Source organism: Astatotilapia calliptera, chromosome 7 (genome assembly GCF_900246225.1).
Source record: "Astatotilapia calliptera chromosome 7, fAstCal1.2, whole genome shotgun sequence".
In the NCBI taxonomy this organism is placed as follows: Eukaryota; Metazoa; Chordata; class Actinopteri; order Cichliformes; family Cichlidae; genus Astatotilapia; species Astatotilapia calliptera.
Genome location: NC_039308.1, coordinates 55311525 through 55324983, shown reverse-complemented (window position 1 = coordinate 55324983; position 13459 = coordinate 55311525). Strand labels below are relative to the sequence as shown.

At 40.6% G+C, this 13459-nt stretch overlaps 1 protein-coding gene across 1 annotated transcript; it reads right to left on the bottom strand.

Annotated features, from left to right (window-relative positions):
• Positions 1-5783: 5783 nt before the first annotated feature.
• foxb1a (forkhead box B1a) lies at positions 5784-7942 on the bottom strand. The gene has a single exon (XM_026177079.1). The coding sequence runs from the start codon at positions 7543-7545 to the stop codon at positions 6604-6606; it is 942 nt and encodes a 313-aa protein (XP_026032864.1). The 5' UTR covers positions 7546-7942; the 3' UTR covers positions 5784-6603.
• Positions 7943-13459: the final 5517 nt, after the last annotated feature.

Below are 13459 nucleotides of genomic sequence, written 5' to 3'. Positions count from 1 at the left end.
ATGTTTGACAAATGCGACCACTGCAACCTCGCCTGTAAATATATTGTGATGCGGCGCCGGTTTAGTCGGTTTTTCCTTTGTGTGTTTTCACTTCTAGAAAGGAAAACAATGATGAGAGCAATTAATGATGTGAAGAAGAGACAATTACAGTTTATACTTTTGGGGCCCCGTGCGTTAGTCTGAAAGGGATTAACTTACTGCCGCGTTTGTATTCTGCTTACTTTCAATTGGCTCAAGCCCTCGTGTTTGGTCTTGTTAGTGCCAGCGGGCCCCCGTTTCCCAGTGAAGAGTACACTTCAGCTGTGATGAAGTATCCAGGAACGCAGAGGTTACCAGTGGCTGCTAATTAACCTCGCATTGTATTCGCTAACAAAGAAACAAAGGAACAAAGTGGAATTTCAATGCAGAAGATTATCACAATCACAAAGAGCATAGTGCTGGATCATGCACTTAATGGGGATTTTCACACCGGCCATGACACCATGAGATTAGATCAAAGACAGATGAAGTTACATTAACAAAACAATGCAGTCTTGTTATGCAACAACAAACAGCCCATCTGGGCCTTCTCTGGGGTAGGAAAGGCTACAAGTGCACAGCATCAACTGGTCACGCCAGAGCTCCCGTCTTCCTCAACAACTTCTGGAAGACTGGATTTGATTGTGAGAACTTTATTGCAGCTTTGTTCTGGTTGAGAGGAGGTAGCATCCTCTCCTCAAATACATTAAGACAAAGAGGAAATGGGCTGTATGTTCTTCACTGGTTATTGTTGTCTCGGTTTCTGTCCCCCTGGCTGAATGGCAATTACTGACGATTTCCTACCAGGCACTGAGCCCAGGCCCGCTGAGGGTGCCCTGACCCCGCACTATCCAGAGGGGAGAGACAGAAGCTGTCAAAACTTACACCTCTCCCTGCTCCCACTGGGAGTTCTCCTCCAGCTGCTGCCCCACGGGGCTTGTTGCGCACTCCTGCTAATCAGCTCCATCTTCTTCTTTTTTTCTTTTTTTTTGTGTGGAAGAAATCAGCCCCGAGTGGATGTATGTGCGTTTCTCACCTCTGCTACCTATTGCACCTTTGAAGTCCTCTGTAAGTGTTAGTTTATGGCTGGAGAGAGTACGATAAGATCCCAAGGAAAGGTGATAAATTAGCTTTTCGTCCCACATTTAAAAGGGGAAATAGCAGCCTGCTAAAATCCACAGAATCAGTTACAGTTCTGACACCTAACATCTAAAGCACTCGAGAAGCAAAACATTGCAGTGCCAAATCTGTTAAGCAACTTCATTAAAGCAGATTATTTGCAGGAAGTTTACTTGCTTCCCACAATGAAGCTCTGTATGACAAGCATTTGGTGAAATCTCTCATAGTGCCATTTTTTGGAAAACAGAATTTGATAAATATTGCCGATCCAACAGATTCACTAGGATACACAAGGCAAGCTGGGACAGAGCAGATATTTTGAATCCCCAAAACACGCCCTTCACAGGCATGCCAATTACCAAAAACTGGGGAGTAAAAACACTTTTAAAAATCTGTAATTCATTTAATAGGATTAGATATGCGTTCAGCTACTTGCTGAACCCCTTTATGCGCCAAAATGCAACATAACTTAATCGTGAGTCACACGCAGTTGCTTAAAGTTCAGGATGACAGCTCGAAATTTGATGAATAGTTCTGTGTTGGTTGTGTTTCTCACCTTGTCTCAACCCGCCCAACAGTTGCACACACTCAGGCAAAAACAAGTGATCCATCTACATATAGAAGTGTCATGGCGTTACATTACATATTGTAAAATGAAGATGGGAAATGTGTCAGTGACTGTCGCCAATACACGATATCCTGTAACAGCTAATCCATATGTATATTATTCAATTTATTATTCAAGTTAGCTTGAATCAGAAGAAATACATGGAATTATACAGAATCAGAAAAATATATTGTACAGAAAAGGGGTTCTACTTATAAACACACACACACATATATATGAACATACATATATAATTCAGAAAAAACTGTGCTGACAGTGTAACAACAGGGACTCATTTTCACCTCACAGCCTGTCACAATAAGCATTCTTATCTTGAATATCAATTATCACCTCATTTCCTAGAACCACTGAATCTCCTTTACAACACCTGCCTCTGTGCTGGAAACACCATCTCTGTGATGTGAGTGAGAATATGATCTGAACCACATAAACTTTATGGCGTAAAAAAACTTTCACCGCAGTTTATAAAACAGACTCGATGGCCTATAACTTCCGCACAGCCACCGTCTGCTGCAGCTCAGTGGAATTTCGCCGCTGCCACCCGCTGACATAATTTGTTTCACAGTCACCACCCAGCAGCATGAATCAGATGTTGACACTCTAATTTCATGCACACATGGGTGTTTGGCTGAGCCAGCCTTGAATGTTGCTGCATTCCCCCCGTCTCTCTCGCTCCAGCTGCCCGCTATACCTGCCCTTTGCCCTGCGACACAGCCATGTAATGTATTTAGCCTGGGAGTCACACACACTATGACTCAGGATTTGACCAAATACTGTTGGACTGATAATGTGTAAGTCAGGAGTATGTCTTGAAAGTTGTAAAATATAATTCCAGTACTTATTATAAGCTAAACATATGAGCTTATCTTCTTTATTTCCCAGGGATTAAACCTTGGGATAAATCCCTAACTGGCCTCAAGCTCTCAAGTTTAAAAGAGACTCAGTCGTAAATGTCTGAAAGTAGAGATTTGTTTTTAATCCACAACTACTCTTTTACCCATCAGGAGAGCTTCAAGTTGCCCTGCTTACCACTAAAATAAACCTGTTTACCATGGTCCACAGCTCCATCTGAAAATATTTGTTTTACTGGGTTTTTTTTAAATACAAATTGCACATACTTGCAAGGAATAATAAAATAAAGCCACTAGCCATGCTACAAAATGCCAAACGCAAGTCAAGCACTGACATTTTGCTGAGTATAATTAATGCAAATTTTGTCTATCAGTGATTATTTGCTTCTTCTAAAAGCCACTTCTGGCAGTCTGCAGTGGGAGCGAGGAAGAATTACCTTGTGTTGTACATATATGTCCTCATTCTGTCAGCTCAAACAGGCAGCATAAACTATTTTCAACAGTAGTGACCAGCTGAATAAATGCAATTATATATCCCCCCCCCCCAAAAAAACGGATAAAGGTGAGAGCAAATCCCAATATATTTTCCCCTCAGCAAATATGACATCCTCTCTTATGGCTGAGCATAAATCTACAAGATAAGCACCGAAGAAACAAGTTGTTTGTGTGCATTGGAAGCAGCCAGGATTTTCTACTTGCTTCCTCGTGACAAATATCTAAACAGTAAACACATAGTAAATAACAGCACCCTGTCCATATCAGTTCCCTGCTTGAGGTTAAGTTGAGTTCATTGCAGAGGCCACTGCCTGCATGCATTAAGCAAATCATAAATTATACATGCTAATTACCTTGAGCCTCCACTTTAATGAATTATTTTAATTAAACTACAACATTGGGGTTTTGCATGTGGTCTATATTTCATCCCCTGCCTAAGTTGACCTTCTTCTTTGTATAAGTGGAACATAGTTGAGAGAATAAGGACAATGCAGACTTGGTTTATACCGCTGAGTTCATACTGGTGCTGCTGAAGAAGGGAGTGAAACAGCAAGGTTGGCATTTATTTGCTGAAGGGAACGCTGGGTTTGTGTTTGCTAGTAAAGGAAAAAATAATCTATTCATATGGGTTTATGAAAAAATGTGATTTTTTTTTACAGCGTCATAAGTGTCAGACGTGTCTCTTTACCTCCCACCTGTTACTTTAAAGCAAGGAGATTTAGACGCTCCCATTGGCTCTGGGAAAGGTTAAATCAATTTGCACATTTCATCAAGCTTGTAGTGTTCATATATTTGTAACTGAGTTGATTGTCTGCCCACCAAATACCTTTATATACCCCCCCCCCCCCCAATACAATTAAATTGAACCATCCAGTGAATCTGAAACAGAGCTGTAGGATGGCATAGTTTCATGATTTAAATGAACATTAAAATATTGCATTTCTGTTTGTACACTGGTTGTGTTTGCGTTTCACATTTGGGTTGTATTAACAATAAATGACTTCTTATTCACAAAAGTTCCTTACAGCCGTTTATCTGCATTATTATATTACATAAACCTTTTAGCAATGCAGTACAAATAAGACAAATGACACTGAAATTCAAATAATAAAAAAATCCACATTTATATATATATATATATATATATATATATATATATATATATATATATATATATATATATATATATATATACATATTGCACTACTTAAAACAGTACTGTTTTTACCCCCCACTCTGTAAAACAGGTGTTTTAGGAGTTTTTTTCTTTTTATTTAACTTAATTAAAATAAAATAAAAAGTTCCATTTCTTAATGTGGTTTTAATGCAAGCCTAATTATTATTTTCTGATTAATCTGCTTCTAAATTGTAATCTGGTCTTCCAGTTTAAATACATCTAATCACCCAGAGTCAGAATTAATGTTACACACACAAAGATGCACAAAGTTGGGGTGGAGGGGTGGGGGGGCTAACACTGTTGTACAAACAGTCCGTGGGGGAGGGGTGGATTTAAATTCCAAAAGGGTCTCGCAGCTCGTTTCCTAGTTCCCCAGTCAGCAATGTGTTTGTGAAAAATCAGTCTTTTTGTCTTGCTGAAAAAAGGCTAAATCTACATTGGTGGCCCAGTCTAAGTTTACTATTCTTTGCACTTTCAATACAAGTGAATGAGGGAGAATGAAGTGGCCCGAGCCCCCTTATTTGATCTACTGGATTGTATAAAGTGACGGAATTCTAATGTATTTGCTCAATGCCCCGAAATAGGCTGTTGCTTTTCTATAGAGGATGCAGAAACGTCACGTTATTTTTTCAACACTAAAAAAAAAAACAAAAAAAACACACACACACAAAAGTTAAAAAAGCGTATTTGGCAGCCTACGTAGGTATCTCCCTCCGTCTGTATTTACACAACCTGTTGGATAATGTCCCCTGAAATAGAAAAAAAGCACAAGGTTGAAACGTTCAGATGCTCTTTTTATAGGAACGAGGGGGGAAAAAATGAACATGGCGCTTATTTAATTACCCTCTGTGACGTCTGAAGTCGAAATTATGTAACACTTAATTTAGACACTGTTTGCAGCTTTTCTAAATGTTTATTGTCGGGCCTAATCGTGTTTAGCTCAGCTTGATGAATGAGCCTGGTTGTCTGCGCTGTGGCCAGGGCATCGCAGCTCCATGCATCCTAATCGGCTGCACGATTCATTTCTCTGCCCACAGCCTCCACTGCCTTTCTCACATTCATAAAATTCGTAAAATCATCCAGTTCTGGATAAAGATTATTATTATTATAATTATTATTATTAGACGGAAATGTAAAACAAATCCCCAAAGTTACATTTACACGATCAAAAAAGCTGCCATTTGTAATGATAATAATAATAATAATAATAATAATAATAATAATAATAATAATAATAATAATAATAATAATTCGTATCGTCTTAGATAAAATCTTCAGAATCATTTTGATTGTTTACTTCACTTTTAATGAGAAAATATTTCGATGACCATTTTTTTCCAATTCATTGCAGACTGTTGGCACACTTTTCGAAAGCACGCATGCTTGCAAAAAAAATTTAAAAAATTTAAAAAATAATAATAATAAAAAACAATTAAAACAACAACAATACCCACGTCATCATCATCAACAACAACAACAACAACAACAGCAACAACACAAATTTTAAAATGCATGCTTTACCTAAAAAAAAAAGTACAAATTTACAGCATCCGATACACATGGTCACCACAGCCTTTTAAATTAAATGCTTCACAGAACATTTTCTGGAAAATAGATATCTAAAACATAAAACTAAAAAGTGCATTTTACAACATTTTTAGTATCAGTTATTTTCAATATTCACATCTTGCATTTTGAGGACTTCTCAAAATTCTACTTTTCAATATTGAAAAGAATTTCGTAACTCGGTTTGCTTTCTTTTTTTCTTACAGGGATGGTAAGAAGAAATCTAAACCCTATTCCTATTTGGTATACCCTTAACCATCATTCCAGTATTTTTTTTTCTTTTTATAAAAAAAGCAAACAAAAAGTCATTGCCTCGCAATTTCATTGACATTACAGTGGTCACACAGAAACGGTGCAAAAGTTTTGCCAGTTGATGGAATTGAGAAACTGCAACGGGGGGATTTGGAAGCCACCTTCAAATAAGAGTTGATACTGCCAAAACAAACTCCCCCCCACCTCCCCACAGCCCTCCAATTGGATCCCCTCAGTGGCTCCACTTTCAACACTCGCATTTTAAAATAAACTGAAAAATAGAACTATCAAATAATTTATGATTTCAAGAGCAATACTGTACGATTCTGTGCTGGACTTGACACAATTTAAAGCGACACATTCAACACGAACACAAATAAATCGATATGCAAACTGCAACTCGCCTTGATTCCAACAGCAGAAAATATAAACTTTGGGTTTGGTAAAGGGGCCTTGGAGCCAGCCAGCAGTTCGTTTAATAGAAAAAGTTCAGGTGGTCAGTGCACAGCTACAGACTGTAGAGTGGAGGGGCTCGTCAGAGTCTCACTCGGGGTTGCAGGGCTGCTTTGGCTCGTCGCTGTCTGTGGGGACGTCGGGCTCAGAGACTGTGGAGAGTTTGAAAGAAACGCGGGGATGTGGGGAGGTAGCGCCGAGAAACCGGGCATGGACGTCGGGGTGGGCTTGATTGGCACCGGGATAGCCGGTAAGGACTGTCCCCCGTGACACAGGGATTTTATGGGCACGCCATAGGCACTGTAGTCGCTGCTTGCCATGGATATTGGGGCCGCCGTGTCAATCACGCTAGTGTTGTACATGTGGGGCCAGGCTGTCGTCAGCTGGTTGTGAAGCGGGTACCCGGCAGACATGGACTGCATGGTGGAGAACGCCAGACTTCCCGGGACCTTGTATTCTCTGGCGATGATGTTCTCAATTGCAAAGGGGTGTTTGAAAGTTGATGACTGAGACACTCCGAGGTTGTAAGTTGACATCTGAGGGAGGTGTGTGCCGGTGGCTGCCAGGGCGCTCAGTCTCAGCTTGGCTTGCTGTTGGAGGTAATGGGCAGCATCCGACTGCTTGCTGGGAGCCAAATGATCAGACACGGGCAACACTTTGAACCTTTTGCGGCGCCTCAAAAAACTTCCATTCTCAAACATGTCCCCACAGTTGGGGTGCAGAGCCCAGAAACTGCCCTTACCTGGTTGATCTGGGCGCCGGGGGATTTTGATGAAACAGTCGTTAAATGACAGGTTGTGACGCAGAGAGTTCTGCCATCGCTGGGTGTTTTCTCTGTAATAAGGGAATCTATCCATGATGAACTTGTAAATTTCACTGAGTGGCAGCATCTTCTCCGGGCAGCTCTGGATCGCCATGGCAGTGAGCGAGATGTAGGAGTAAGGTGGCTTCTGATCGCTGTACGTGTTTCTCCCCGGACGAGGCATCCTCGGTGTATTTTTTCAGCAAACGCAATAATAATAATAATAATAAAGTAGCTTCCTTTAATTCCTTGGCGAAAGCTTGCTGCTCTTCATGAAAACAACCGCCGCAGAAAGTTTCAGTGCAGGCAGAGCCGGAGTTGGGTCGTGCGCAAAGCAGCCACTCTGAGCGCCTCTGCAGTGTGCAGGCGAACACGGTCGAGGACGGTGCACATTTATGGAGTGACGGCTGCTGCGAGTCTTTCTTCCAAAGTAAGTCAGCTTGTCCCTCTAGCAGAGCTGAATGGACTTCATTTGGCGTCCTTGATAAGACTAGCTAAGCGTATGCCTCCATGGCCTTCCTCTAACCATCTGATAGTTTTATGTAGTGACATGAACAGAAAAGACCCCTGTAGAGGCGCTCCATTAATGTGCCACCTCTTTGCTATCACATGACAATTGCCATGGGAGGAGGGGGCTGGGAGGAAGGCATAATCTGGTTTCATTTACACCTATTTACATGGACACCTTGGGCCAATGGAAATCATTTCCATTTGAAGACAGAAAAAGGGGCGAGAAGGCTCGGTAACCGGAATTGAACTGCGATGGCACTCAGTGTGTGAAGGTATGCGCTAATACTTCTTCAGCGGACTTTACAGCTGCACCTCACAAGTACGCTATGTGAGGGAACTACGTGGCAAATTTATGTCATTATAAAATGCTTTTAAATATTTATGTTTTTCTTAAAATAGATGCGTGTTTTAAAAACGTGACAATATTCCTGTTTGCGCAGTGATGTACGTAAGGAGCTATTTTATAAAGTGTTTTAGCATGCTGATCAGTCTTTTTATTATTATTATTATTATTATTATTATTATTATCATCATCATCATCATCATCACGTGGATTTGAATGAAAAGCTGATTTCCCAGATAGGCAAAAATGCTGAGAAAATGCATTTTGCTTTCCTCCCCTAATTACACTCTAACATTGTTTGCGAAATGCACACACCATAGAAAATAATTTGCCATGAGCAAGTTTGTTGATGAGCCCACTATTAGTTTTTCTCAGCTAATTTCGCCCAGAGCTGAACAACGGAAGTAGACGATATGAAAACATCAACACAATGCAAACAGCGCTGTTCAAACTAAAACTTCATGAGGCAATCAGGTCTATTGTGTTTATGTAAAGAAGATTCGAAAGTACTTCAGAAATGCAAATAAACCCTTGAGGACGGTGTGGTCAAAACTGTATAAAATATCCATAAGTCAATTATATGAATGTGAAAACCAAATGGGAAGCCTATTTTGAGCTATTGCTATTCAAGCTTTTGGCCAGGGCCACCTTTCCGCTTGGAGGGTTTGCAATGCCAGGGACCACACACACGCACACGCAGATTTACTCATAATTTATGCTAATTTCCCCCCCATAAACCCACAGTGCACCCCATCACCAGTCTGATGGATTACGAAAAGAATCGCATTGCGGGGGACACCGAGCAACTTTCACCCAGAAAGCAGAAGCAGGCTGAAGAAGAGCATCCTCCCTGCTGTATGAGGATTGTTTGACAATCGATTAGTTAGTACAAGTAAATCAGTTAATTAGCTGATTGAGATTAAAGAACAGAAAAAAGAAACAAAGTGAGAAAAAAAGTAAAATTATTGTTAATGTGTTGCATGCAATAAGTTAAAAATAAGCACGAAAAAATAAGCGTTTTTTTCTTTCTTTCTTTTTTTGCTGGAAAAATTCCCACCTTTCTCTTTCATTATTATTATTTTCCTGCAAAGTGGCTTTTAACACCTGTCATTTCACATTAATGTTCAGCTGAAAAGGTTTTGTCCAAAAGGAAGTGGCCCTGTCAACCTATCTCCAGCGGCTCGGATAATGACAACACACTGCCAAATGCCAAACATCTTCTGACATCCAGCCTGTTCAGTCAGCCATTCATTCCAAAAAAGAAAAAGAAGAAAAAGAAAAGTTAGGCCATGTTATTAGTTCTCACCCAGATTAATATGTCTGTCCACAAATCAGATAAATCGGTTTGAATTCGCAGTTGATTCAAAAAATTAGCTGCAGAAATCGCACTACAAATGCTTGAGCGTGCAGCAAATGGATTGCATTTCACGCACTATTCGGGCTTATTTTACATTATCAACTTGAATAAACTTTGACAGTTTTTATTTTTTGGCACCGCAAACCAGCTGCGGGTTTGCGGATTGAAAGTTAACCCGCAACGCTCGCGTTAACCAGCCGTGCCACACAGGCATTTTCCCACCTTCTTTTTGACTCCTCTCACTCATAGTCGGAGTGGCTTTTTGAGCTTCAGGGTTATGGGGTATTGGTAGGCCTTTTGTCCCCGTCCAATGCACACACTGAAAATACCACCATGACTCTGAATCTGAATGGGGTTTTTAGCTGCTCCCAAAACTCCCGAGTTCAAGCAGCAGTAGATCAAGTCTGCACTATGTTTGGTCATTTGTAGAAACCCGAACAAAGGTTGGGATAAGCCAAATTGCATTGCACTTGTGAACCAGACCTCAGTCTGAAGTATCCTTTATAGCGGGAGGGGGAGACCAAGAACAATTTTGTGTGAGCTTAAAAAAAAGAGGGGGGGGGGGGGGGGGGCAAAACAAAGGGCACTTTCTGAAACATCTTAAAGTAGAGTAGTGAGGCGTGACATTCCCAGGGTGACGAGACACAAAAGCTGAGGTCATGGGGATGAAAAAGAGAATCAAACAGCCACTTTCACACGTCTGCCCTCCTCTGCTGCACCCCCCGAACACAATAGGAAACAAATGTTGTTAAAAGAGGATCGATGCCATTCATCCTAAAGCAGCGAATGATAGCCAAACAATATTGTCACAGTGAATCGAGTTGAGATATGCTGCCACCCAGACCTACGGAGAAGGAAAGAAACTGCTATTCAGGGGATAATTAGGGGGGGGGGCTCATGGCGCTCGACCAAAAAAAAAAAGTCAAAATGTTTTGAAGTATGTCAATAAACAAATGTCACTCTTGCTTATTATTTTTATGTGTCTCAAATAGTTTTTTGTTTTTTTTTTACTTCCAGGTGGTGCTCTCCAGTTGTCGGCTCAGAAGCTCCATGTCAGACTTCAGGCAATGATTTAGGCCATTACCGATCAATAAGTAAACACAGCGCAGCTGCAGAATCATTTTAAGACAATCGTTTATAATCCCAAGTTTTCTCTTTGAGTTGGCTCAGTGTTCTTCACGCAGATTATCATCATCGTAGCCCGTAGATTTAAACGGATTTGTCATCCGCTGGCCTCTGAACACACGCTCTGCGTAAAGGAAAGCGTGCATAGTTTTGTTGTCTGCTGCAAACTACGGCTCTCCAAGCCGTCCAATAGGCCTGTGCTTTTAATTAAGTCCGTGGTGATTTCATCCCCCCCAGAGATGTTTTACGGTGCAATTAAGGACGCGCTGATGATAAGGTATGAATATTCAGCAGAATGACAATTAATTAGCAGACAGAGTGCTCTCACAAGAGTCTCCTCAACGGAAAATTTAGCCTATATAACGCAATATTCACACCACTTCGAGGCCAACTTCACATGCTGCCCCCCCTTGAGATGGCTGTGGATTTTGACCAGAGAAAAATCAGCGTAAAGGTAAAACCCCAACGTTAACAAATACAGTAAATATATTTGTTAATATTTCTTTTTGGAACACTAAAATTACGGTCCTAGTCTAGTTGTTTCTTTGTGACATCAGAGGGAGTACCTGGAAGAAGACCTCAGGGCATTCGCAACATATGCTCGGATTAAGCTTAATGGTCTAATTACATAAATTAGGCATTAATTATACAGCACATCATGTGTAACAGATATCTCAATTGTACAGAGGCGGGAACAATCTAATTCAATTTGTGTGTGAATAGTTTCATCCAATTAAACACACAAGGACATAAAAAAGTAGAAATATCGATAGCGAGGCCCGGCTTATTTAATCAGGACACCAAGGGATTTTTCTGGTTGTAACATTTGAGCGTGCACATTTTTTTTAATCTAATTTCGTTGTGGAACGTTTTCCCCCCTTTAGCAGCATGAACACCGAGAGGCAGCAGTTTCACTCAATGGCCATAAGATGGGGACAGTGTAATTGATAGTTAAAGGAAGAGTTTTACAAGCGTAAATAGTAATCACTCTCTCTATGTGCATGTACACAGAGAGTTTTTTTTTTAAAATTACAGTCATATTGAAGAATCACTATGACAACATGGGACTGTTTTTAAATCTATCTGTCCATCTATCTACTGTATTACTATGAGATTGTCTTCAGGCACACGAGTGTGCATGGTAAGTGTGAGTGTGTGTAGGAGGGTGTCCCAGTTCATTGACTCCATATGGTGAGAAACAGCAGGACTGATGAGTGTACTACCTGAGGTCCCTGTTTGTGCCGTGGAGTGTAACCAAAACAGCGGCCCCCCACCTGACCCCTCCACCCCCCCTGCATAATTCATTACAGACAAGACGGTGCCACTCTCACTCCCATTTCATTTAGCTTCTTTAGTGACAGATGACTCTGTAACAACAAATCATACCATTAAACTACACGTGATACTTAGCCAGCTGACAGATATAAAAGGGGAAGGAGCAAAGAGCAAGAAGATGAGAGAGAAATGGAAATGGGTGAAAGATGAGAGGAGAAAACAGAATAACAATATGGCAGAATCCATATCAATATTGAGAAGAAAATGCAAAAGCCCTCACTGATACACTATGTATTACCTCATAATGAACTGGTTTCATTTGAACAATAATCATGGAAATTCTCAGTCACTGTATATACTGTTGAAAATGAGAGAATACTGAACTATTTATCAGTGTGAGATCATGATATATTAACAACAAACTCAACAGAAGAACGAACTTTCGTTGTGACGAAGCAAGATAAAAGGGCTTTTATGCACAAAAAGGTGTGAATTAACATAGGTCAATCCTGTACGCAGGGGATAAAAATGAGGTGGAAGACTTTGACGTGAAACACAGTGCAAGAGCGCAATGAGGACGAGATCAGAGGGTGAAGTAATATTAATGAAGGTATACCACAATTAAAATCGTACGTTCATACTCCCCTTAAGTGTCATTACACACTGATGTACAATAGCACAACCTACCCAGATGGCAGGTGACATATAAACTAAATGGCAGAAAACGGATCAATATACTGGGTCACGGCAGGGGAAATTACAACCTCTTGAGGTCAACGTTATAAGTTTAACCTAAAACCTCTAACCTTCATGTTTGCCTTTTGCTCTGCCATTATCTTTTCATTGCAGGAAAATTAGTACAAAACAATTACTGCCCTTTAAGCGTTGCCTGTTTGTCACAAATTAATTGCAGGATTTAAAAAATAAAAAGCTTTGAACTCAGGGATCAGTTGTAAGGAAAGTTGACATGTCCTCCGCAACACCACCAACACGTCTCTCCTTTGGGGGTTAATGTGAAAGACGTCTAATGGAGGCAAATCCCTTTTTTATTGTGAGCTTATGTGGTTGGAAGGCACGGTCCTTTGTGTGGCTCATGTTCATCCAGACCTTGGCAGTGATCAGAACACACTTAACCAACTGGGACCAAATGAGGGGCATTTTGTTCTGTCTTTCATCTTATACATCAGGGAAAAATGCTTGGTCTCCACGGACGGTTAACGGAGCCAAAGACCAGAACAACACAATACGCAATAACAATACAGGAGTGTTTACAGCACACGTAAACAAAAACACATGGCTGATCCTCGGGACACCCACGGGGAAGGTAAAAGACTAAAAACATATCACAGAAATTTTTATTTAAAAAAAGTTTGCAAACATATTCTGTTTGTGAACACCTAAGAAAACGAGATAACACACTCTTTCTGACCTACATGTGTAATCTGCTCTTATTTTAGAGTTGCCTGTCTGTCTTTCTGCAGCCATCAC

Bases quoted from the DNA above. Each gene is read 5' to 3' on its own strand.
- foxb1a (XM_026177079.1), bottom strand. From the start codon at position 7,545: ATGCCTCGTCCGGGGAGAAACACGTACAGCGATCAGAAGCCACCTTAC.